We start from the raw sequence: 25,724 nt of genomic DNA, 5'->3' as shown, positions 1-25,724 counted from the left end.
GTAATCCTAATTTTCTAGGCCATTAGGGTAAAGGCAGATTACAGCTAAAGCTGGTTTATTAACTTTACTCACCTTGGGTTTAATCAGCCCAGATCTCTTCTGTTGGGTGCCTGTACCTGGAGTCATTACTTTCCTCAATGATATATCAAACTTGTTTTCTTAAATTTAGGCCTGAGAATCCTTATCTTACTGTGAAGTTATATTCAGCTTCAGCTGGACTGAGCAGCAGGTTGAACCAGGACTTCTCCAGTGGTCCATGCCAACCTCAGTTATTCTGGGTTTCTAACTTGTGCCCTCTTCACAGCATGAGGCAAACTGCTTCATAAGTCCCAATTTATTAATAGTTACACAGCACAATACAGTGAAGCAGGAAGAGCACTCAGACCGAGGTGGCTGAATCTTCTTCCACCACTTCACCTCTCAGCTGAGTGATGCCACCCTGCACAGATCCAGTCATTGTCCCCTTTGGCTGTGACCATGCCAGGAGAGCATTTCTTGGGGCTGCCATGGATCAATCCCAAATTACAAGGCACATGTCCCCACAGTGGGCAACAATGGATTAGCAGTTGGCTCTGGACAATGCAGGTGATGAGCCTGGTGTCTTCTAGGAACTATGGGGCAGAAGAATGGACAGGATACTTTTCCCCATGGAGGTGCTTGTCTTAATGACAGGAATCGTATTTTTGCACCGGCTTCATTTGCTCCTCAGCTCCCAGCTTCTGACCACAGAGCCCTTCTGACCGTTTCACTGCAGCCTCGTGGGATGGACGGCCGAGCCAAGGCCATCCCTCGTGTCCAAAGAGGCAGCGGTGGGTGCTCGCCCCCAGCGCCCCTCGGGCTGCAGCGCACCTGCCCCGAGAGGCTCCATGGATCCTGCTCGGGCGCTATCAGAAAGCCTCTCCCCGGAGCTCTGTGTGAAAGTTCACAAGCGGCGGGGCTCCGCCGCCGCCGAGAGACTCCCTCAGTGCGAGAGTGTCCGTGTCCGTGTCCGTGTCCGTGTCCGTGTCCGTGTCCGTGAGCCGGAGCCCGCCCGGCGTTTCGGCGCGGACCAGCAGATGGCGGCGCCGCCCCGGCTGGGCGCGCAGCCCCGCGCACGGCGCTGCTGCTGAGCCCCGCTCCGGTTACAGCCCTCCCCCGCCCCCGCCCTCCGCCGCGGTGTCTCCCTCCCTCCCCGCCACCTCCCCGCCTGTCACTACCACGCCGGAGAGCCACCATGGCGCACGGCGGGCCACGCGTGTCCGCCGCTGCCGCTCCGCGCGGGGCTGCCCGGCTGCCGCTGCCGCCGCCGCTGCTGCTGCTGCTGCTGCTGCCGCCGCTGCTGGGCGCCGCCGCCGCGCCGCGCTGCGCGGAGCCCTGCGGCCGCCCGCGCCCCGTCGCCCTGACCCGCGGGGCGCGCAGCCCGCCGGAGCCGCGGCGCGGCGGCGGGGCGGCGGCGGGGAGCGGCCGCTCCAGGAGAGCATCCTTGGCGTCCGGCCGGGAGCAGGTCTCCCTCATCAGCACCTCCTTCGTGCTGAAAGGGGACGCGTCTCACAACCAGGCGATGGTGCACTGGACGGGCGAGAACAGCAGCGTGAGTGCGAGGGGCAGTGCGGGCGGGGTTTGGGGTCCCTGCCCTTGCCGTCGCTTTGCTCCTCCAACTTGCGGGGAGCAGCAACCTGCGCTCCGCCGGCCTCGGTGCGGCCGGAGCGCGCTGCTCCCGCCTCCCGCTGGCCGGCCCGGGGTGCGGAGTCCCCGCGGGCAGCGCTCGGGATGCTGCGGATCGTGAGGTGCCGCCGGGAGGCGAAGCGCCGCCGCGGTCGGGCCGACCCCGCGTACCCCTCGCCACTTCCCCAGAAGTTTGGAAAGTTTGCGAGCGCGCATCTTGCAGAGGCGCCGGGTGCGCGGTGCGCGCCGCGCTGCGAGGAGGAGGAGGAGGCTGAGGAGGCGGAGGGAGGCTTAGCTCCGGACCGGCGAGGCAGTGTCCGTGTGCGGTCGGCGTGCCCCGGGTCTATGCCAGGGTGTCCGGGTAAAGGAGAGGCAGGGACGAACTGCGGTGTGGGGATTATCTCCTCCAGCCCCGCATGAAGTCCCAGATTAAATTGTCGAGGCTTAATCGATTCACCGCGATTCAGTCATCCCCGTGTAATCTCCCCCGCACCGCGCTCTGCCTCCTCAAGCGTCGGGAAAAGAAAAACCCGAAACAAACCGAAAATGAAATAAAACGTAGCTCTGGGTTTGGGGTGATGTGAGCAGCAGGAGTGAGAGAGCGGGACGACCCCGCCGGGCGCCGCAGGACGTCCCACAAAGGTCCGGAATAGCAGCAGCTTTCTGAGTGGGCTTTTAGAGCCACGTTGGTGGATTAAAATCTTGTGCTGGGACCAGTAATACTGCATAGAGCATCAGTGTTCACAACTTTCCACGGTTAAATCAATGTGTCTTGCCTTTATCGTTTATCTGTTTTAGACAGCAGCTCTCACGGTGGGTGCCACTAGAATTCTTTAAACTAATTTTCAATTTCAGTTAGTCTTCACTTCTTTATGTATTGATCTGTTAATAGTTGTGTATTCACACGGGTAGTTTCAGGGATTTGCTGCTTCTAATTTATTCTTCACTGAAACATTATATCATAACAGTGGGCGTCATGGGTAAATATTACATAGCACCTTACACTGTCTGTGTAACTTCATAGTCAGGAAAATATCGTTATGAAAGCTTAAGATGAACTTTATCCTGAAGGATTTTAGTGTTTCTGGAAATCTCTTGAGCGTTTTAACTACAGTTCAGCTAAGCTCTGACTCTGCTTGAACTTTGTGAATTTAGTATAAAGTTTACTTAAACTTGGCTCAGTTCAGATGTCTGTGTTATACTTCTCATAAGTATGTGAATTATCATCCTTTCTCTAGGACCTGAAGTCCTGGGTTTTTGCCTGTTTTGCTAGGGAGTCAGCCAGAATGTGGAGCTGCTAAGGCTCCACTGCTGAGGATGCAGTGACTCCCTGGAGCATGCTGAGCGCTTATGTTAATGCTCTTGTATAATCAGGTGTCAGAGTTGAAGTCAGCATCATAAAGCTTGACACTTTCAAACGCAGTTTTTGATTTGCTCAGGAAGGAAGGAAGATGATGGTCATTTTCTGTGAAAAGAAAGTGTTGCAAATCAGCAGCATCAGCTATTCTGATTCTGTGCTTCCTCCATTTCTCTGCTATTAGACTGCTGCCTTTTTTTGTGGACAGTGCTTGCAGGCTGTTAGGACAGCTTCCTTGAAGAATTCAGTATTAAAAAGTTGGCATAAGTTCATTTTTTGACATAGAAGGCAAGTAACAGCTTTCATGCAAAGCATTCTGCACTCTAAAATGAATATAGTAGAACCTTGCTAATCCACAGTTATGACTAGCGGTCTCGCCTCGCCTCTCTGCAAAGATTTAATAACAGATGCTGCAGTGAGGGCTTGTATTGCTAAAATGTTATTATTTTTTCACAGTATGCTACAGCTCACTTACTAGAATACTATCATGTAGTCTCTTCAAAAGCAAAGATAAATGGCAACTGTCAGAAAAAATGAAAGTGGCTGGAATCTTTGCTACAACTTAGCTCTTTTTTTGTTTGCTTAGTTGCAATCTACTAATTCAGTATTGCAGAATGCCTGCAGACGTTCTGTATGGTATTTATACATTCAAGAAAAATACTTTTGCAGAGTTCCTTACAATGTATGACTCTTACTCTGCCTGCCATCAGGTGACTACTGTCAAGCAAGACTGTTTGAACAAGTGACCTGTTAATGAAAGACTTTTCTGCTTTAACCCAAATGAAAGCAGCCAGTCTTTGCACTGGATGTTTTACAGTATGGCTGTCAGCATTTTTTCATCTTCTTTTCTTGTTAATTAGCTCTGTTTTATTGCATGCTTCCAGAAGAAGACCTGATTTTAACAAAGGCTTTCACAGAAAAATGATTTGTAAAGACAGTTCATAGAATCTTTTTTTTCTTAATTTTTTTTTAAGGAGTGGAAGAAGTATATTAAGCTCAAAGGAAACAGAATGGGCTCAAGGGGATTGGAGAGAATTTTGCTGCATGTTTGTATGTTATATTCAAACAGTTGAAAATAAGCACCTGATCGTATTTTAAGTAGTCTTGAATGTCTATTTGTTTAAGTAGATGTGTATTTATTTATATGACTCTGGGTTGTTTAGAGGCAGGAACACTACAGTCTAGTGCTTCTCAAACCCGCCACCTTATTCTGTGTTCTTAAATCTGTGAAATGTTTTTCCCTGTGTTGGAAGCACAGGCTTGAGTCTTGAAGCTCTGTTCTGTCCCAGGCACAGTGCAGTCAAGGGGAGGGCTGTCATTCCTACAGTGGGGTTTTGGATCAGGCCCTGCAAACCTCAGGAGGCACTCAGCAATCTGAAAGTGTCACCACACACATTTGGCACCTCATTGGAGGTACTCAGCACTTAGTAAACCAAGGAGCTAAACTAGTTTCTTTGCCCTTTACAGCTGCATGGCTGAAAATTTGACAGTGATGAGCTCCAGATGACCACATATCCTCTTAAACACCTCGCCTAGTAAAATAAATGAAGAAGAAATATGCAATAGGATTATTCCTTTGATGAAGAGACAAATAACTATAAAAGCAGAGGGGGTGGCTGTGTCTCTCAAGGATGTTCACCTGCATGAATAGTTCATTGAAAGTGCTGCCATAGAGTACTCATTTGTGTGGATCAAGGGCAAATACATAAATGTGAGAGGAGCAGGGATTAGGTTGATGTGCATATGGAGTTCTAGAAAAATAATTTGCGTTGTGTAAATCATCCTGTGCTGCAATAGTAGGAGCATATGATTTTTGGTTACATCAGATGTCTTGAAAGAAGGGAGGCTATAAATTAAATTGATCCTCTCTCTTCCCTCTTTTCTGTACTGTACAAGTCTGATGTTTACTTATTTTCCTCTTGCAATGCTGTTAATTTGGTGAGTTAGAGAAATGGTGGCTTTGATGGCAAACCAGAGGACACTGGTGTGGTTGCAGGGATTGTAAAGTGGGATTGAATCACTCGGAACATCAGGGTACAATTCCTTGCTTTGTCAAGAGAGAGCTGTAACAGGAGATAGGCAAATCACTTCCCGTTTTTGTGTCCTTGTGACTTTATTTTGTAGTTTAATAATTATTTGCAAATCTTATAAACAAGAAACATGTCCCCAGCCTTTCTTTGCAGTGGGATGTGTAGTGAAAACCATCACTGATAATGCAGGTCTTGTAAAGCTGATAGTTGTCACAGTAGAATGTATCCGGTTAGCAAATTCCAGCAATTAGTATTTCTGCTCTCTGTGTCCTCTGCCCACAGAAAGCTGTTGTGTGGTCTTACTTTCAAACAAAGGCTCATGCAAGTGGAATTAATTTTCCTGCCAGTCCTAAAATATCATAAACTGAAGACATGGCACACCATTTACTGTGGGAAGGGCGAGTAATTGCCGTCCGTGTGACTGATAAGTAACACAGAATTGGAATATATACAGGTAGCAGGCTAAAAGAATAGCCCTAGTGTCTTAAACTAAATATGCATGTGCCCAGATTTACTAAAAATATGTAAGCCTTTCTGATTTGGGTGAAAAATAGTCAATCATGACAGCTTTTAAAAATCGTACTTTTCCTTTGGAGAGACCTTAGTCATCCCAGGAGCTTTTTTTTTTTTTTTTTTTTTTTTTTTTTACTAGATAAACAAACTTTGTTTGCAAAACTATATTCTTTTCAACCCTCTTGAAGAATTCCCATTCTGCATTCATGCTAACCAATTAAAAAAAAATAAAAAATCAAAGCCAAAGTAGAAATAGGGGGAGAATGAGACTTGTATTCACAATTGATTTTGATTCAGGGGCTGCTCTTCATGCTGTGTGCAGACTGCTAAAGTAGTGTGAACAGAACTTTGGCCAGCTACTTCCAAGTCTGCAGTTTCATGATGCCAGTATTTCGTTTTTTTTGTTGTTAAAATATTAAGCCCATGCAGGTGCTTATTTGTCCAGTAACTTGGTGTCATTTCCATGCTTGTTATGGAAAATAAATATAAATATGCAGATTATTTTTTAAGTCCTAAAAAGCAGCGACTTACCAAAAAGGAAGATTTATTGCATCTCTACAGATATTGCTACACACAAAAACTTCAGCTGATCCAGACTTGTCTATATTTGATATACAGATACTTTGTTTGATTTAGAAACTTATTCTTTTTGATACAGTTTCACCATATGTGATTTGTAGAGGTTAGTGATCACTACATGTATTCTTCTGGCAGGTATTTTATTTAATGGGTTTTCTGTTTTGTTCAGTTTGCAATCAGTTATGAGGAAAACTATAAAAAGCATTGACTTCAACATTACTGTAGCAGTACCTGTAATAGTAAATGCAGTTATCTATGCAAACATGGGCTGAAGTCCATTTGTGGTAAAGTTTGGGTGCTGTTTCTGCAGAGTAGTCAGACTATGTTTTGTGAAACTAAAAGGAGCATGAGGTCAAAAATCCTGACAGCTCAGACCTTTGATAAATGGCAGATATATTGCAAAGTGAAAAGTAGATTTCCCATAGGGAGGGTTTTTCTTAGCATTCCTTAAGATGATAGTGTGATTATAAAAACAAACAGAAACCAAACCCAATAATCATATTTGAGTGGAACAGCAGAATCCCATGTGGACAACAGACTGATTTTAATCTGATTGAAGTAACTTAGGAGTTTAATTTTTTTTTTCCTTTTTCTTTTTTAATATTATAAAGTTTCTGTCTTACTTCATCTATTTGCTTCTACCAGCTGCTGTTTTTCCTCTCTACCAACCTTACATCTGGCTGCAAGTCAGATTGCTGCCTGCTGAGCTCTATTCACATTTCAACAAATTCCAGCTGAGGAAAGAAAGATAGCACCTCTTCTCATCCCCTAAGTAGACACTTACAGTTGATACATACTTTAATTAGTGAATGTGTATTTCAAGCATGCTTCAAAGTCCTCCTCCCTGAACCCTCCATACCTGCAGCCATACCTGGTTTTACCTGGTTTGCTGGTTTGACTGGCATTATCTGTTAGCAGTATTACTGTGCCTACATTGGGACAAGCTCAGTTTAAATCTAAGAGGGAAATGGAGCAATTGACTCTAAAGAGACACCAGATTGAAATCCTCCCTCTGATACTGCTGATGTATTACATGTGCATGATAAATGAAGCAATCCTAAGGGATGTGTTTAGGCTGGGGATAGCAGTTCACATATCACAGTGGGAAAATAATGCATTCTTCCCAAGTTTAGTCTTAGAAATCTACTGATATAGATCTTTGGAGAAAGAATTGAGGACATCCCTTCTGACTTTATTAAAATTCAATAGAGTAAGTAGATCTTTTTTTGAAGAATGGAAGGGGAAAATAAGCTTTTCATAAAAACAGTAATTGTTCTGCTAAAATGGGAAGCTCTGTAAGGTATGGACCACCTTATGAATTTAAAAAGTGAAACTGTCCAGATTACAGAAGATATTATGCCAAGTTCTTTGTCTGTCCAAATATCATATTTTATGGTTGTGTCAGTTAAGACCAAAGGTTGTTCACATAAAGGAGAGAGAATCTGCAGTACAATCAAATGAGATCCTTCTGTGTTCTGAAAACTCAGCTTCATTTACACAAAAACAGAAAGTATAGGTTGAAAGTATTCTGCAGTATATGACTTCTTACTGTAGCTCAGAATGAAACTTGTTAGCCTGCAACATCTTCAGCATTTTTATTCTCAAATTCTCACATTCCTTACCAAACATTCCCATTCCCAACCCCCTGTCCCAGTAATAATAGTTTAAAACTCTAACAAATCACCAATGACAAAACTGCTTTTAAGGAAATAATGGGTGGGATCCTTTGCTGTGCTTTACTTCTTTAGGAAGGAGAAAATTGTCCACTGCAAGGGTGGTGAGACACTGGAAAAAGTTGCCTGGAGGAGCTGTGGGTGCCCCAGCTCTGGAGCTGTCCAAGGCCTGGCCAGATGGGGCTTTGAGATACCTGGTCTAGTGGAAGGTTTCCTGCCTATGGCAGGGGGGTTGGAACTAGATGAGCTTTATGGTCCCTTCCAAGCAAAACCATTTTGTGATTCTGTGATTCAGCCATTAAGTTTAAGCTTGGACTTCTGCAGTAGGAAGAAGATGGAGATGGTCTATGGATTGGTGTCTGACAATCTTAACAGGCAAGCTTGAGAAAGCTGGGTGGATTTGCTGGCTTTAGTGTGATGAGTAGAGAAGTGCTGGGCTTACAAATCCTATTGGATGCCATCAGCCCTGGATAAGGCTGTTGTGGAAAAGGAGAGATGCTGAGGTGCTGCTGTCTTGCAGGACTGAGAGCCCTTGGCAGAGCTGGTGATGCTCTGCACAGCCCTGTCACCATGTCTGCAAGTTCTAAGCAAGAGTGGAGGTGCAGTTGATGCCCAGGGGAAATTTAAGGCTTGGCCAGAGACAGAGCATGAGATTCCAAATGAGCAGCTGTTGGATTAAATTGAAGCTGAATAGTAGTGCCAAAGAACTTTCTGCCAGTTACCTCACCAGTATCTTCTGAATACCACTTGCCTTACATAGGTGATTTTGCAGTTTCCTACCTGCAAGGTAGGAATAATAATAGTACTTCTCTATCTCTTGGATGGCTTTTGCCTAATAATTAGCTTTGCACTTTGATATCAAAGTAATAGTTATCACCATAGCCTTTAAAAGAAGCAGGACTATAGAAAATCACATCTGTGATTTCTTTGTTCCTTTGACAGTACAGCCCAGGAATTAGAGAAGAAAAGACTCACAGGTCATGCAAACTTGTCTTCTTGTTCTGATGTTTGTTTTGATCAGGGCTCCTTTTAATGTGTAGTCCAGTTTAATTTAAATGCCTAGACTCTTGCACTTCAAGACCATTGAACAGTCTGAAGATTATGTGACTAAAAACAGTATCAGTGAAACTTAACCTGTATTTAATATGATTTTTCTGCATTTGTTAAGCAGTTTATTGAAAGAATTATGTTTTTTTTCTCAGTGTTTGTACTTTTTCTGCTGTTGTAGACTAGTAATTATTTCTCTTCATAACATTTATTTTGACCTTATAAGTTTTACTTTTACAGCTCACTTTTGCTAGCTCTTTCATTGCACCATCTGGATAGGACAGTACCTAGATATAATAGTACCTGTCTATTGTGTATCTGACAAGCACATTTTTAGAAATGTGCTTGCACACAGAGATTATTGTTAATTTTTGGCATCCTTCTCATCGCTCTCATGATTATCTGTTTTCCTAAAAAGAAAATCACAAAACAGTAATTTTTTTTAAGGGAAGTCATAAAAACCACTGAAATAATTAGGTCATCTGCAAAGAAAGCTGTTTTTTGTGGTTTCTGTGCAGTAACATTGTTAAAAGTTTGTTCTAGTTAATGAAGTAGATATTTAATGTTTTTTTCCCCATTAACTTTATGAACTTTGTTTTTTTGTCACTGGAGGCTCAGTAAAGCTGCACAAGTGTTGCAGCAGTGTATTTGGGAACACCACCCCCTGTGATGTGCCCTTACTCCTATGGAGCAGCAGTCCTATGTTTACTGGCCAGTGTGTTAAGTTTCAGCAGATGGCAAGCTACACTTTGTGAAAACACTTTTTTAAAATCACAGTAACTGTCTCTGCTCTGGCCCCTGGACTGAAAGAGCCCAAGGAAAGAGTCTTCCCCCTGCATGTGTATGAGCAATAGGTTACTGGGGTTCTGCTCTGAGTTGGCAGCATTTAGGTGCTGTGTTATACCAATAAATGATGGTTGAGAATCGAGCTATTCCACCTGTAAATTTTACCAGTGCACAGCTTGTCCTCCCTAGCTGAGCTATGGTGGAGAAATGTCACTTTTCTCAGGTGGTGAAGAAGAGCCCGTTTATGATTAATGCATTCCCATCCTTCCCTCCACCAGCAATCGTCACTGCCAGACAGATGCCCAAGGGGATGGAACTGGAGAGTGAGAGGAGTATGTTGGAATCACTCTTTGAGCTTTTGGCAGTGTTTCACAGTGGTAAAAGTGACTGATTCTGAAGAAATAGTTGTTTCTTCACTGAAAACAGTTGTATTGGGGTAGTAAGTTGCCATAAAATCCTCAAGGGGTACAATGAGATATTTTCCCTGTGCTTGCTAGCAAAGATACCTTGTAACTTGGTCTTTTCAGAGGATTGGAGCTGTTTGTGAAGCCTAACACATCTAAATCTGCAGCAGCACTCATTAAATCTTGCCATTTATGGAGAGCAGAATATGCTTCTATCAGCTCTTGTTGTATGCTCTCAGCAATTGTTTTGGGTGTTCAGCCTAAGGAGGCACCAGTGTTAACACAGGTGGAGATAAGAGTTTAGCCCCGAGGAAACTCGTGAGCCCCTTTTGTATGGGCAGCTCTGTTTTATGCATGGTCTCTGAAGGGCTCCATGGATGAGATACACAAACAGAAATAAACCAAACAAAAGCAGCATGTGCCAGGAGCAGGTGGATTATTGGATTACTTTCTTGGTGCACAGATCTTTACTTCAATTGCCACGACCAGTCGATGGGGATCCAAATGGATGTCATGCACATATGCAATGCTCTAACAATCAGCCTGGTACAGAGCTCCTGAGCTGAATTCTAGGGAGATTTGTGGCAGCAAATGCCTGGAGATTCCCACGGATTTGGCTGGTGATGCTGGAGCACATTGGACTGCTGGAGCAGTTGGGTGTCATAGAAAGACTAATGCTCTTGTGCCCACCTTACCTCAACCTGCAGTGATCTTCCCAGTGGAAAAGGAAGTCAAAATCAGATTTTTAGGATCTGCTGTATGTTTGTGTGTTTGTACTTACTGGCTCTAACTTTGATGAGTCTTAAGTAAAGAAACCCCAGTATCCTACTCCATGGTTGATATCAATAAACTTCTAAGTCCCAGCTGGTTTTGGGAGGGATCCCTCTGTGCTCTTTCTGAGCACTTTGTAGGGCCCTGTTGAGAGTAGTACAGTTTCATATTAGATGTGGCTGCCATACACTGCTCTACACATGTGCAAAGTGAACTTTATTCTTTCTGGCCTCTCTCACTTGTAACCTGCACTAGTTTAATTGCTGTGAGTAAGGCTTGCATAGGGCTTTGGAATCTTCAGTATTGTAGTACTTCATGAGCTTAGAGCATAGAAAAAAGCTTTCTTCTCTCAAGCACAGATGCCTCCTCACAGGCAGTAGGAGTTATCAAAGTTGCAGGCTTTGATGTAAAAGACCATTTCTTATTTTGCTAATTTGTTTGGCTTTAAATCAATGGTTTCCTGTGTTTCTTTGCCTGTTACCCAACCACAAAATGGAAAGTATGTGGAAAGGTCTCAGCTGCCTTGAGAAGAGTCTTGAAACATGTTCTTTGCTTGAGAAGTACAAGCTGAACAGAAACTATGCAAAACATTTATGCTGGGAGTAGGGTGGCTCCTGAGTGAGAGCTGTGTCCTGAGCACCAGTGACAGATTACAGAGGACTGACAGTGAATTCTCTGATTGCCCTTGACTGTACTGGTGCTTGGGGTAGAAAACTGGGCAGCTGTTACTATTAGTGGTTCTGAGCTTTTCCTTCTCCTTAAATGAAGGAGGCCAATAACCAGCGGAGTCAGCTGGGATCTGATCCTCTTCTTCTTGTAGTTCCCCAGCCTGATAGAAAAAACAAATATGAAAGAATCCAGAGCTTTTTCTTTCATCTCTTGTATGTGGCATCCACCAAGCTGCTGCTGAGCACATGCAGGAGTGAAGAGGATGTGTGGATAGAGCAAAAGTGTCCATATTTTTGGAGCAAGCAGCCCACTATCAATGCACTAAATTTCTCTCAGGTCACAGATACTATTATTTAACACTGTCTAAAACCACTGTAAAGAAGAGAAGTGAAAAAATGTGTTGCATGTCAGCTGAACAGAATTTTTGTAGTTTCTGTGAAACCCACTTTCTGATTCACTGATTAAGATGTTGGTTCCTGTCAGCTTCTGTGAAGTAAGATGCAGAAGGACCACATTCCCTGCATATAGGCTGAATCAGGCACCTTTGCTTTAAAGTTGTAGGATGTAGCTCAGTGAACATATTTTTAGTTCATAATGAAATACATATGTTCATCTTCCTGCAGCATCTCTCAAGGGCTACTGGGCAGAGCACTGAGGGCCACTAGAAAGTTGTTCTTTTCCTTCCTTCCTTTCTTCCTCCTCTTTCAACTCCTTTAAACCAGATGGATTTTTTTCTAAAATGGGCTTCATTTAGAAGGTTTTGAACCTTTTAATAATATCATTGCTCCTGGAAAACCCTAAGAGAGAATTTTTAAAATTTATTATATAAGCACCTTGTGCCCTGTGTTCCATTTCTTGATTTAAAAACCCTTGGGAGGAAGATGACTGATATCAGACTACCATATATAATCTAAGTGAGAACTGGGCTGTTAGCTGGTAAATTATCAATATAAAATATTTTTGTGGTTTAGTTAACTGCAGAAAGGCACTTAAGCTGACATGAACTGCTACAACATAAGAATTGAATGAAAGACAAGTTTCCTCATCAGTGGGTGGACTTGATTTAGTATGATCAGTCTCCAAGCACACAGGAAAGTTCAGTGTGCTTTTGTGTGTGTTTCTGAGGCAAGAGATACTTTGTGAACACTGGAGCTGCATGAAAAGAAATGCCTCCACTTCCTGTTTGAATCAATGTGAGGGATTACATCTTGGCTCTAATGGTCATGACTGTGAAGAGGCTGCTCCTGAAGATGGGAATGTAAAGCTACAGAAGGATATAATTTTTATCTTGTTTGCAGAAACTGCCAGCAAGTCTGGTTATTGCATTGCTGTACTTTGTGAAGCACATCAAGGCTTCCCTGAGGGAGCAGAACTCAGCCCAGTGTGATGTTTCACAGGGGTTGGTAGCTCAGAAGTTGAGCCTATTGAGATGAGAGGACTGAGATTCACATTTAGGTGTAGACTCTGTGCCAGGAAATAATATAAAGAGTTCATCGTCTTTGATCCACAGTCTGTTGTGTGTGGATGGTTTGCACAAGGCAGGCAAGTTTTTTATTTTTTGTAGCCACTAAATAGACTTGTATTTATTAAGTGAACCTCAGTGTCACAGTCACTATCAGTCAGTCAGAAACTTTGTTCCCCTTGAGGCAAGTTCTGCAGCTGTCCTTTGTTTCTGTTACTTTCCTGTTTGCCTTAGTTTTTTTTATTTTTTTTTTTTTGTATGTCTCATTCCTTCTTCCTCCTTCCTTTGTCTCTGTGTGTCTCCTTTGTTATTCTCCCTTCATTTCCTTCTCAGTATTAAATCACCTTTCTCACGCCTGAGGGCTGGAATAGCATCACCTTCCCCATTCCATCTGAGAAAAAAGAACTGGAAAGACTTGGTTAGTTATGACACTGACATGTCATCAGTTTGCAGTTGCCATTCCACTGAAAATAGATGTTCACACTTGGTCACATGTCGTGTGTAGAATTGGACAGACTGCATGACATTGCTTAAGGAAACCTTGTGCTCATGACAGGATCTGTAGCTCTAGAGCATAGCAATAGCAGGTGATTCAAAAACAACTGTCCCCAAAATACATCATCTTAGTTGAAACCGGCCCAGGAGCAATATATTTCACATAGTGCCTCAAATATAAAGCTGTGAAGAGATCCCTTAAACTTACCTAGGGTTAGTTTTGGACTGGAGACATACTATGAAATACACTGCTTCTGTGTTAAGCTTCCAGGTGAGTTTAAATAATCATAACTAGAAATTAAATACTCAAATTTCCATTTCCAGTTCTGTGATGTGCACATGCCCATCTAATAAGAATTTAAAATTATTTGGTTGCTCATCCAGGTGTAATTGAAAAATAATCATAATCTATTCAGTGTGAGATTTAATATATAAAAGAGGTCCTGTGAGCAAAACACAGCTTCTGAAATGTCTATTACCGTGGATTTTATTGTCTGGATTAAGTTCAGATATTAGCACATGTCATTTTCATACTTGGGTGATGTCATTCTGAAGTGGGACTTTGCCAAATATGCCTCATTATTATTTTTGCAGCTGATAGGCAATGATTTCTTTTTTCTTTTAAATGAAATTAAATATTTATAAGCTGTTACTTATTGCAGGAATTTAAATGAATGAAGTTTTTTTTGAAAACACAAGCTGAGGAAAGCAGAGACAGCAAATGAGTTTGAAGTTGTCACAGGAGGCAACTTTGAATCTCATATATCCAAGCTGTCTCTTTATCAGAGCCCTGAAAACATGGGAGCCAAGAGCAGAAACATGTAAGGTCTTGATTTCTGGCATAGTTTATTCCTCTGATGCAAGTGCACTTGCTGTGTAGTCACTGAGGTTCATGGATTGAAAGAAGATGAACAGATTTAAGAGTGCTTTTATCTAACATGAAATTGATACTGTCTTGTGGGAACAACTTCTAAGAAGAACATGAGAATGTCTGCACTAGGCTAGACCTAGGATATTTAGGGAAGAGCCTCAGACAAACACTTTGTGATCCTTCACCAGACAGCTTTTCTGGCCAACAGCAATTTGTGGCTCAGGGATAACTGTAAAAACTTCTCAGGTACAAGGAGCACCTTGTTTGTAAACATGAAATGAGAGGGAAGATGAGCTTATGTGCTTGCTAGTACTGGATTTCTATTATCCTTTCCATAAAGCTAAATGAGTTCAAATTTTGGGGTATGTTGTCTAAGTGATTTAGATTTTGTGGATTTGTCTCTACATTTTAGAATTTAAAAACCATTTATTGATTCTATATTGATTTCAGTAGTATTTAGATTCAGAAAAATATATAAAGTACGAAGTATATCTATCAACACAATTTAAAATTATGGTTTTTGTTCTATTGTAAGTTTCTCACCAATTTGAGTACTTCAAAGAGTGTTATTTCTCTTGAGTGAATGTTGTTTCTGGACAGAAAGGTGCATGGCAAAAGCTGTTTTAGGTGTCTTTTTATTTCTATGGGATTTATTAAAGCATCTTTTTAGATGTGTGGATGATGGTGCTGCCATATGCAAAAAGTACAAAGTATCCCAAATTTTTTCCTTGGTTATTTGAAGTTGAATAAATGTTCATTAAATGGACAACCTCATCTAAGCCAGGATTAATTTTAAATTCAAACCATTATTCTTTTGCAACATAACCAATACAGTGCATGTTCTTATCAACAAGTGAGTCTCATTTTTAATTTATGAAAGTTTACCTGAGAGTATTCAAGTGTCTCACCCTTTGCATGTATGAAAATATGCCTTTGATGTTCAGCATTTGACTTTAAAACAGCTGATCTTCTGGTGTGCTGTATAATAAAGTTGTTTTGATACATACAAGAAATTCTGCTTGTTTGTTCCAAGTTTGCATGGCATAGTTAAGGTAGGTTTTTGTTCAGTAAAAATTGGTGATTCTTTTGAAATGGAAATCAATCCTTTTCTCTTAAGTTGCTTTAAAGGTTTATTAAACAGTCGTGATCAAGTTTCTTAGATTTTAAGAAGTGCTGCAGGTGAATTTTGAAAACCTTGCTCATTCTTATTTACAAATAGTTCATGATTTTTAAATAGAGATATCTAATGTTCTCTTTCCCTTTTAAATATTGTTTCGAAGGACATCAGTAAAAACATTTAATTATAGTGCTCTGTCTACAGACTCCCTGGGAACCCAGGCTGTGATTGTATTTTTCAGAATGAAGCAGCACCATTTCATTGACTTGAATTTCATCCATGATGGAAGGATCCTTGGCTTTCTCTCAGAGGTAATGGAAAATTAACAGTACTGGAAAGAAAGAGGTGCAAGAGCCTACAAAATGGAGAAAAGTAAACAGAAACAAGTAATAACCCAAGAATTAGATTTTAATTGTTGAATTCCACACTGTTCTTCCCCTTAAATTTATTTTCTCTAAAATTCTATATTATTGCATTTTTCTGGAAGAAACAAGGCTCTTTGCATGAGCTGAGAGTTGTTGTTTTTTGCTTTTCTTTGTCTTCTTAATCTCTCTTAGTCCTCTACCTTCCTTTCTACAGATTGGTTAATTTAATCTTTCTAGCTGCTGTGTGTTCAGCATCACCAGGGTCAGCATGTTACATATGGAAGACACATCAGCTGAAGGAAACTAATATCCCAATCAACTTACTACCACTGCAGATAGAGGGAAACCAGCTGGCATGAGTGAATTGATTTCTGCATCAGTCTCCTTGCACAGACAATCAGTTCAGCAGAGAGAAACGAGACCTGAGTCCTCATCACTGGCCTGTAGCAGAAGGCTCCCTAGAGTGGAGTTTCATCATCTGGGCTCACTGCTGCACTCACTGAACTGTGAGAGCAGGGCTTCTCTGATGGTGTCACTGAGCCCAAACCCTGTGAAAGGCCACAGCAGCTTCAGTGTGTTTTGGGTCAGATCCTTGGGCCAGTGCTGTACTCTACTAGTCACTGTGTTAGCTAACAGGTGTTTAAACCCCCAAAGCATTAGGTGGTTCTCATCTCTCTTTGCTAACAGCAAAGTTGTCATCCTGACAACAAAAGCACCAATTCTATTTGTATTTTTTTTTTTTTTAGTTTCTGAATCACATGCTAATAATTCTGAGGAATGACACACAAGTAGGCATCATTATTATAACTACATGGGGAAAAAAACTGGTTTTCTTCCTTCACTTTTTTTTGGTGAAGGAACAGTGGTGTAGCAAACCAAGTCCATTCAGTGCTAAAAATTTTATAGTACATTATACTGTGTAACTTAGATAATTGCTTAAATAGTCAAGTTAAAGAGAATATAATTAGAAGGCTAATTTGGATTCATCCTTCCCTATTACCACTTAAAGATGTTGACTGTAGAGTTCTGTTACTGCTTCATTTAGCTTGACTATTGCAATGGACTAACTCCTTGCATGTCAGGCTGTCCTTGTTCAGAGGTGAGGTAGGGTGGTTGAGTTGTAGGATCAGAGCATGTAGCACTTGTGGCATTCCTGGTACTGTAAAATTAGGAGCAAATAGGCTGACATTGACTTACACAAGGGAACAGGCTTGCTGTGCTTTGGTCCCAAAGGTGTCATTGATTGTATTTGTAGTACATGGTCAAATATTTGTCCATGGTGTCAGAGAGGTTAACAAAAGGTTGTCATAGGGCCGTGTTTGTCACAAATAGTGACAATAGGATAGTATAAAGTCAGCATGTCGTGGTTCAAATGTCATTATTTTGTGATGTGACAAATTGTCCCCAAGGACAGACTTTTTAAGAGATCCTAACAGATGTTGGAAAAATGAGTAAGTTTAGATTGATTTTATTTGTGTCATATTCAAGAACAATCAGAAGTTTAGAAAGCAAAGCTTGCAGCAATTTCTATCATTTTTCATTCTTGAAAGGTCTTTGCTATTGTCATAAACTTTAGTCTTTATATACACGATGCTTCCTTAGCAGGCAAATTTGTAGATACATCATGCTTCAAGGCAGTTCCAGAGATGACAATTTTTTAGTAATAAATGTGTTTAATTGGACTGTTCTCCATTTGGAGCAGACTGGATTTTCCTATTTTAACCACAAAATAGTAGGAGAATTTGGACGGTTTCCAGTCTGTCAAAATTTAAGTAGAATAGGAAGTAAGATAATTTTGTTTGTATTTGTTCTGTCCTTCATTCAAACCTTGTTAAGGGAGACAACTGTGAAGCATACTAAGCAATGCTACTCATACTTTATCTACAAGGCAAATTCAGCTGGGATGGCTGTGCTGTGTTAACACAACTAAACCCAACCTCACTCATATTTGATATTGCAATGTATTCCTGGGCCACTCCTGTGTATACCTGATACATACTGTGAGAAACTGGAGGAGAGGATGTTCAGTAGTTTCCAGAAGACATTTTAAATAAAATTCAGACATGCAACTTGCACTGAAATCAGAGCCTTTGAGAATGCTGATTGAGTTTCTTAAACATGAGGGAGATATTCTGGTGAGAATGGAAGGCTACAGCTTTTTGTGTGGAAATAGTAGATTTCCTGTTCTGTAGAAACAGGCTGTGTCCTGGCCCCTCCTCCTGAAGAGTTTGTGCTCATTCTAAACTGGACTTCAGATGAGTGATCTTGTATGAAACTACCTTCCCATGCATCCTGGTTCCAGCCAGGACAGGGTTATTTTGTTTTGCAGTATCCAGGAGGACACTGAGGTTATTCTATTTGTCACTGCTGGGATGGGGGAAAAGAGAATTCTGGGGAGAAGAGAATTCCAGAAGGAATCCCTTCTGGTCAAGCAAACATGGTGGAGGGATCCATCTAATATTGTCTACTATTGAGAGTTTTCCTGTATGAATAATTTCTTATACCTTTTGTTATTATTGTTGCTGTTATTGTTTGTTTTCTGATATTTTTCCTCAGTGCTATTTGCAGCAAATTGTTCTTGCCTCAATGAGTGCCTCCAATTGGAGGAGGGAGGAGAGCAGCATGTGGTTTTAGAGGGAGTACAAAATTGGAGAATATCATTCCTAAACCACAACAGCCTTATTTGGCAACAGAAATGACTGTGTCATGGTTTCACCCCAGCTGGTAACCAACCCTCATGCAGCCCTCAGTCACCCACCAGTTGGATTGGGGAGAGAACTGGAAGGGTAAAGTCTAGAGAACCTGTGGGTTGTGATAAAGACAGTTTGATATGGAAAGCAAGAGCCACACACGAAGAAAAACAAAATATTAATACTGTGCTTCCCATGTGCAGGCAGGTGTTCAGCCACCTCCAGGACAGCAGGACCTATCATGGTAACAGTGACTTGTGAAGGCAAATGCCACCACTCCAAATATCCCCCTCTTTCCTCCTTCTTCACCTCACTTTATGTACTGAGCATGATGTCACATGGTCTGGAACATCCCTTTGTTCAGTTGGGGTCACCTGTCCTGGCTGTGTCTCCTCCCAGCCTCCCATTAATCTCCAACTTCCCTGACAGAGTGGAGTGTGAAAAGCAGAAAAGGGTTTGGCACTGTGGAAGCTGAGCTCAGCAATAACAAAAACATCTCTATGTTATCAACCTGTGTTCAGCACAAATCCAAAACACAGCCCCATAGCAGCCACTGTGAAGCAAATTACCCCAGTCAAAACCAGCACACACTAGATATGAAAGATCTGTTGAAATTTGTGCTTTCCAAGTTTGTATGTTCTCAGCTTTCTTTTCACACAGAAACACATTTTGTGTTTAACAGTCTGCCTATATAGTTTGTAGATTAAAAGTTGGAGCTGCTGTTCTTTGAAAACACAGATTGATATGAGTAAAACATAGTATATTGGCTGAGTGAGGCTAGGATGGGCAATCCTTGAACAACTCCCCCCCAGGAGCTGGGGAAGCCTGTCCACTCATGTTGGCTTTAACTGTGATGCTCCTGTCAAGAGAACTGTGCTCCTGTGAACTTTCCTTGCTGTACTTGGCCAATACTGAGCTAATTCTCTGTGGTTACACCTGGCTGTAACTTCCTGTATAGGAGGAGAAATTGAATAAAGAAAAAAACATAGTGTTTGATGGCTATGAACAGTGTTGAGCAAACTTTAATCAGCTTTCTAATCAAGGTATTTGGACATTGTGCTCCTTTTTCAAACTATTTGGTCCAGAGCTGATGAAATCCAATCTTTCTCCTCAGTAAGTTCCTCAAGTAAGAAATTTTTGCTCAGATTGCCAACAGTGTTGTGGCAAGCCTCTGCTTCCATAGCTCCTGTCTCAAAAGCAGAACTTGAGGTGAGTTTTGATTTCTCTACAGAGGACTGCCTGGTTGCACCTTGATGTGTTCCTGCAGAAATGGCAAACATGGTGGGTCCAGTTGTTTTCAAATCTCTTGGGCTTCAGGAGAACCACTTTTGGTTTGTGAGGCTGTCAGAGGCTTTCTGTTCAACCTTGAGCAGGTAACTTGAATCTTTCTATATCTAAATAACAAATATGGAAGTCTCGTTCCGCCTCTTCGGTTATAAGGGCAACATCAAAGATAATTAAGTTGTTGGATATTCTGGAAGTTTATGTGATCATGTTACCATAGGTAAACAGAAGGGAAAGAGTAGCAATCTACACAGGGAAGTTATTTTTCTGATGTTAGTCTGATATAAGGGAATCTCATTTTACAGTCCCTTATCCAGAGCTTTTATGTGGCTTTACATCCTCCCCGGTATTGCTTTCTAAATGCTGTGCTGTACAAACAGTAGAGCATTGTGAATGGTTTTTCATTTTCATACATTTTTAATGTTTTATATTTGCATTAGTGAAAAATGCTTCTTATTTAACCACTTTTAATTTTGATATATATTATTTTCTCTCATAATAACATCTATTTTAAAAATCTTTGGGAAATTTAAACTTTCTTAAGGAATGTTTGGTATTTTAAATTTTTTTCTCAGCTATATTTTTTTTTAAAGTTTAGTTTTGTAAGAGTTATAAATTTATTAGAATCATTGCGTACATAATAATTTGAAATGTGTCTGGCATTAGTTCTGTAAAAACAATCTGGATGTTCTCTGTTCTGGATCTACAGGGTCATAAAATATATATGGCACTGTATTAAGTTTTATAATGCTCATTACTTCACTGTTGTACCTGTTGGGTAGAAAATCACTGAAGCGAATGAACAGTATTGTTCTATGGGCAGCAGAAATATTGGAAGTGCTTTTCCATGACCCTTTCTAGAGATGAGTTTCTGCAGGGTTCAGCAAAGAAATAATTAGTATTTAAACTTTTTGCTAAAGAATATGACTTCTGAAGAAGAATTACAAATCAGTGAAGTGCTGCAGAAGTTTTATTTGGGCTAAAATAATTGCCACATGACGTCTTCAAGTTATAATGAGGGGTATCTGTGGTCTAGGAGGCTGAGCTTATAACTCATTATAGTAGAACCTCGTTTTGATTCCTGAGTCTTTCACATGACTGTCATGGCAATTTGGGGCAATGCTTTTTGTTCCTGTTCCACTTCATAGAGGTGTATTAGCAATGTAATGTGTGTCTTTAATATTAACTGGACCTTCATATTTAGTTACTTTCAGGATCAATTGGTAAGCTACTTAGAGAACAAATTTAACCTACTTGCTTTGTAATTACTGTAACTCTATTCTGGAAGGCCTGAGGGGATTACATGTGTTGTACAACATTGACCATTGTACTCTAGCAATGAGCTCCAAAAGGATAAATATTTAGATAATGCTGGCCAACCTTCTGCTTATAACTATTGCCCTAATAAACTTCAGTATTTGCCTTGATAGCTTTCTATTTTTGAAAGAGATTTTAATTTATGTTCTGTAGTAGATGTTTTTATTTAATGACTATTGCGTTAGCATTGCTAATGGTCATAATATGTTTAGTTTCAAAAGATACTTGTTTTGAAATTTACTGCAAAATAGTGTAAGTGCAACCATTTACTTTGGAGTGTCTAGGAGAAAGTCAGGTTGATATTTTAATTTTAGATTATGTCATTGTAGCATTCCACTTTCATTACTGAACAGCCAGTTATTTGTTCTCAGGAGAGTTGTATAGGGCATGAAACAGCCCTGTAAGGATGAAGGTGCAATGATGTTAGTTTGTGGTGGATGTATAATCCCAGTGCAGTTTTGCTTGATAAGAGCTTGTAGTCCAGATCTCATATGTCAGCAGTTCCTGAGCATCAAGCATGGCATGCAGGCCCTATTTATGTGAGTGGCTGAGGTTCAGCTGTTTATTGGTGGGTTTAGATGCTTTGCAGTACGTTGAGTTTGCATTCTTCCAGGTTCTAGCCCTCTTAGAACAAACCCTTGGGTTTAGACCCAAGGTTTTTTTTAAGTGTACTGGTGCTTGGTGCAGCTCTGCAGCCACTGTGCTGATACAACCAAGATAGATGTGACACAGGCAAGGGGCTGAGAAAACGTGGCCAAAGCAGTAGAGAAACATGAACATTGGGGAAGTAGCTTCATTGCTGAATCAGTGTGTTGTGAAACAGATTCTTTAAAGTATAGTTTGGTACCTGTTTGTCTGGGTAGCAGTGCTGCCTTAAGCAGCTAGGGCATTTACAGACATACAAACTGTCCCAGATGTTTCACTGTAGTTGTTTGTGGAGAACTGAACTGAAGAGAATTTATTGTGATAACAAGAACCTGGACTGCTGAGTTAGACTATTTCTTTAATGTCTGATTTAAATCTGCTTTGCTTCAGTTTACTTCTTTCCCTATCCACTCCATATGGAGAAAAGTTTATTTCCTGTCTGTTTTAATCAAGCTTTAATATCTCTGAAAGCCTTTATTAGACTTCTCCTATGTATTGTGTCTTTAAATTTAATAACCTCAACTTTGTCCTCCTTTCCTTGTTGCTCATTTGGTGCTGCTTTTCTAGACTGCTCATCATTTTTATGGTGCTCTTCCAGGCTCTTTCCAATTAATCAGCATTAGTCCTGTGATGCTCTGGCAAGAACACACTCTTCCAACTGTGGCCTTCTAGGTAGCTTTGTTTATTTTATTGGGAAACTCTGTGAATTTAATTATTTTTTTTGCTGACGAAAATAATGTATAAGTAAATGAATATTTTAGAAAAATAGGAACTTTTGTATTTCTGTGGCTTTTACTCCTCATGGCAAACTCTGCTTCAAATTAGTACATCTACTTCAAGTCTTGCATAGTGTCATTGGGTTTTGCATGCTGTTGCCTGGATGTTCTTCCTTTCTGGCATATGGACACACAGAATATGTTCTCCCACATCTCCTTTCACCTCTACCTCACTTCACTTTTACTGCTGAGCAGTCTCCTGGTCTCCTGTAATCTGTTTTTTTTTCTTTATTTCTTCTTTTTAGTCTCCTGGCACTGCTGGAATTTTCTTTCTATCTCTCTCATCCTTAATTTTTTAAACTACATGAGCTTTGTAATACATTTCTGGATTATAGACATTTATAGGTAAATTTTGTATAAGAAAAGTGTACAAGTAAAAACAAGTTCTGTTAAAATTAGATCTGTATGCATGTATATATACTTATTTATGTCTCACTTGAAATACTTTATAGGTTAACCTCTGCTTTATTTTCTCCACAGAAAATAATTGATATGTTTACAAATAATGATCTCTATTGCCTTGGTTGAATATTGCCTTTTCTCTGTCACTTTTCCCATGTGGCCAATATGAAATTTGTGCTTCTGAAGCAGTACCTTGTATGTGCCTTAGATTTTGGTTTTGGAGTAGGGTATATAGATGCTACAGTAAAGCAGGTAATAATATTCAGCAGATGTTAATGCATTAAACATAGGAGTTCAGAGGCAGGATTCTCACTTTTATTATTATTACTGCACAGCTATAAGTGTCCCTGCATCTTCCTAGACAGATATCTGGAATTTATTGAGTGAAGTAAATTCCTTCAGGGTGTTTACAAGAAAAAGTGACAAATGTGATTTGAAAACACTGATGATTGCACAGTTCCCTTTCTGCTGATGAATTCTAAACATCTTCTGAGAGCAATATGAAATTAAGTGCTACCAAGACCAGACATGGAATTAAAGTAACACCAAAGATTGGTTAAACCCTCAGAACTGCAGAATTTCTTGCAGAGACATTCAGAGAACAGAAAAAAAAAAACCAAAACAAAACCAAAACCAAACAGAATATCAATATGCTTTACATCTATAAGAATTAAACTGATTTTTCAGATAACTAGATGTGCATATCTTGCTGAACAGAACAAAGAAGAAACATTGCTGGTGCTTCTACCAAGCCATTGCTACTGACAGGGCAAAGAAATTGTTGAGCAATCTGTTGAAGAATAACCAGTGGAAAATGGGACACCAGTGAGCAGAGTGTGTCTGCTCTGCTATGGTAACTTCACAAAACATTAGGTGGAGTTTTTGGTGCAGTTCAGGTGTAGCAAAATGCCTCACTGTCCTGCATGTTCTTCATTGGAAGCTGAGTAGGTTTCATAGGCTGCTACTGGCATCGGTTTAGGTACTAGAAGCTGAAAACTACAGGGCTTGCTTTGAATTGTGAGGAAACTGAAATGCTGAAGGCATGGAACTGTGTGTTTTCCCAATATTTTTTCTGAGGTCAATGAAGTTTTATCAGCAGTTGTGTATGCTGTTCTGGGGGACCTGTGTTGTGAAGAAGCACTATGAGTTGTAACATGAGAATTACCTCTGGTAGGGTCCAAGACTTAATAAGCTAAGGACAGTACAAAGCCAGAGTGCTAAAGGAAGGCTTAGCATCCTAGAAACAAGAGGTCTTGCTTAGATCTGCAAAAGAAATGGTAAAAGATTTGGTGTTTAGGTAGTTTGTCTGAATATTGAAGATTGCTCTGGATTTGACATTTTTACTGCTTGGACTGTTTTTTAATGCAGTCAGGAAGTTTTTGAAGCTCGTGGTGTTTTTGTTGTAGGAAGAAACAAAGGTAAATTTTTTAAATAGGTAACAGAGACTGAAAATAATTTGGGACCTGGAAACAAAGAGCAAAGGAGGTTGGGCCAGTGGGAGTTGCTATTGCAATTTAAAGTCTGCCACCTCTCTTGGGAGTCAGGAAGTTTAGCTTTGAGGTAGTGTGGGCTCATGTTGAATGTGTGGGTATGTTTAGAGATGTGGGAGTTTTGTGATGGGGAATAGTGATACTGTTGTCATCAGGCTCAGTTTCCCATTTTGGCTTTACTATGACTGGGTTGGATTTTTGAACCCTGAAATCAGTCTCTTTCTTGATTTGGATAATCTGCATTTTATTTTGATTTTGATGCTTTTAATCTCTCCAGATAAAACTTCAGGGAAAAAGCAGTTTCTTATCATGCATTTCTGTGGCACAAAGTGCAGAGGAATCCCAGATTTGAACAGAGTTTTGAAGTTTTGTAATGTGGAAAGCGGAGTTCACCAAAAGCAGAGTTGATGCTCATTATTTTGCCTGCAGAGCTGTAGCAGATCTTTAGAAAAAGTTTACAGAGAGAGCATTGGCTCCACTTGTCTAATAATCTATGCTTCAGTAGTTTGTGATCCCACATATGTTCTGCTTCAGGCTAGATAATTAGTGTTGCCAGTGGTTATCTCTTTCTGTGTAATAACTCATATCTGTCCTGGACTGCAGGATGATAAGCTTTTGTTGCATTCAAGGGCTGCTGTGCATCCTCATGCCACTGTATATACAGTACTTAATCAGTAATATTCTCTCTGGATTTTCTTGCTCTTGCTTTTCTGTGCCAGTGAGCATCTTTCAGGGTTTGAGAGAAGAGGGTGAGTGAGTGCTAAGTTTCACTGGGGAATGAGGACTGTTAAGAGCAGGTCATGCTATATCATGCTATGGTATTTTGTTAACTTGGGCAGACAAGAATTGTTTTCACCAGGAACCATATTTTAAACTTCCAGGGTGAGAAAAAAATGCCAGTGAATTTGCTTCCTGGTGAGAGACATGTCATACAGGGCCATGCAGCATGCAGAGCTTAACAGGAATATTTAGCCATGGGTCTGTATCAGCACACAGGAGATCAGCCTTGAGAGTTTCTGGTAGTGATGGCAGCTTGCAGAGAGCTTGTGTGAAGATGACCCTCTCTCTGTCTGGACAGCAGTGGTGGCATGGAGTGGGCACAGGTTTGACTCTATGCTCCCAGTTTTCTTGGGAGAAATGTCACAGCATCCAATTATGACTAAGGAATAGAGAAAAATGGGGAACAGAAGACCATTGCCACAACTTCTAATTGTAAATATTCCTTCAGTTAGTCTTACTCTGTACCGAATCTAAGTCAATAAGGAATAAACTATGAGGAATATACAGAAGTTATGAGTGAGATGTATGCAGTGTAACTGAGTCCCAAAATGTTTACA

The 25,724-nt window shown here is 40.8% G+C and overlaps 1 protein-coding gene across 4 annotated transcripts in view; it reads left to right on the top strand.

Moving 5' to 3' along the window:
- The first annotated feature begins 1,210 nt into the window (after positions 1-1,210).
- The window catches only part of SORCS2 (sortilin related VPS10 domain containing receptor 2), a 530,132-nt gene continuing 505,618 nt past the window's right edge, over positions 1,211-25,724 (top strand). For all 4 annotated transcript variants that reach the window (XM_079307025.1, XM_079307023.1, XM_079307024.1 and 1 more), the window contains exon 1: positions 1,211-1,570. In XM_079307025.1, the coding sequence (XP_079163151.1) occupies positions 1,214-1,570 (357 nt within the window). In that variant the 5' untranslated portion in view covers positions 1,211-1,213. The remainder of the gene's footprint in view (positions 1,571-25,724) is intronic.

This window comes from Erithacus rubecula, assembly GCF_903797595.1.
Source record: "Erithacus rubecula genome assembly, chromosome: 5".
Classification (NCBI taxonomy): domain Eukaryota; kingdom Metazoa; phylum Chordata; class Aves; order Passeriformes; family Muscicapidae; genus Erithacus; species Erithacus rubecula.
Note: the sequence above shows the minus strand (reverse complement) of the source record. Positions and strands in the feature narration are given on the sequence as shown.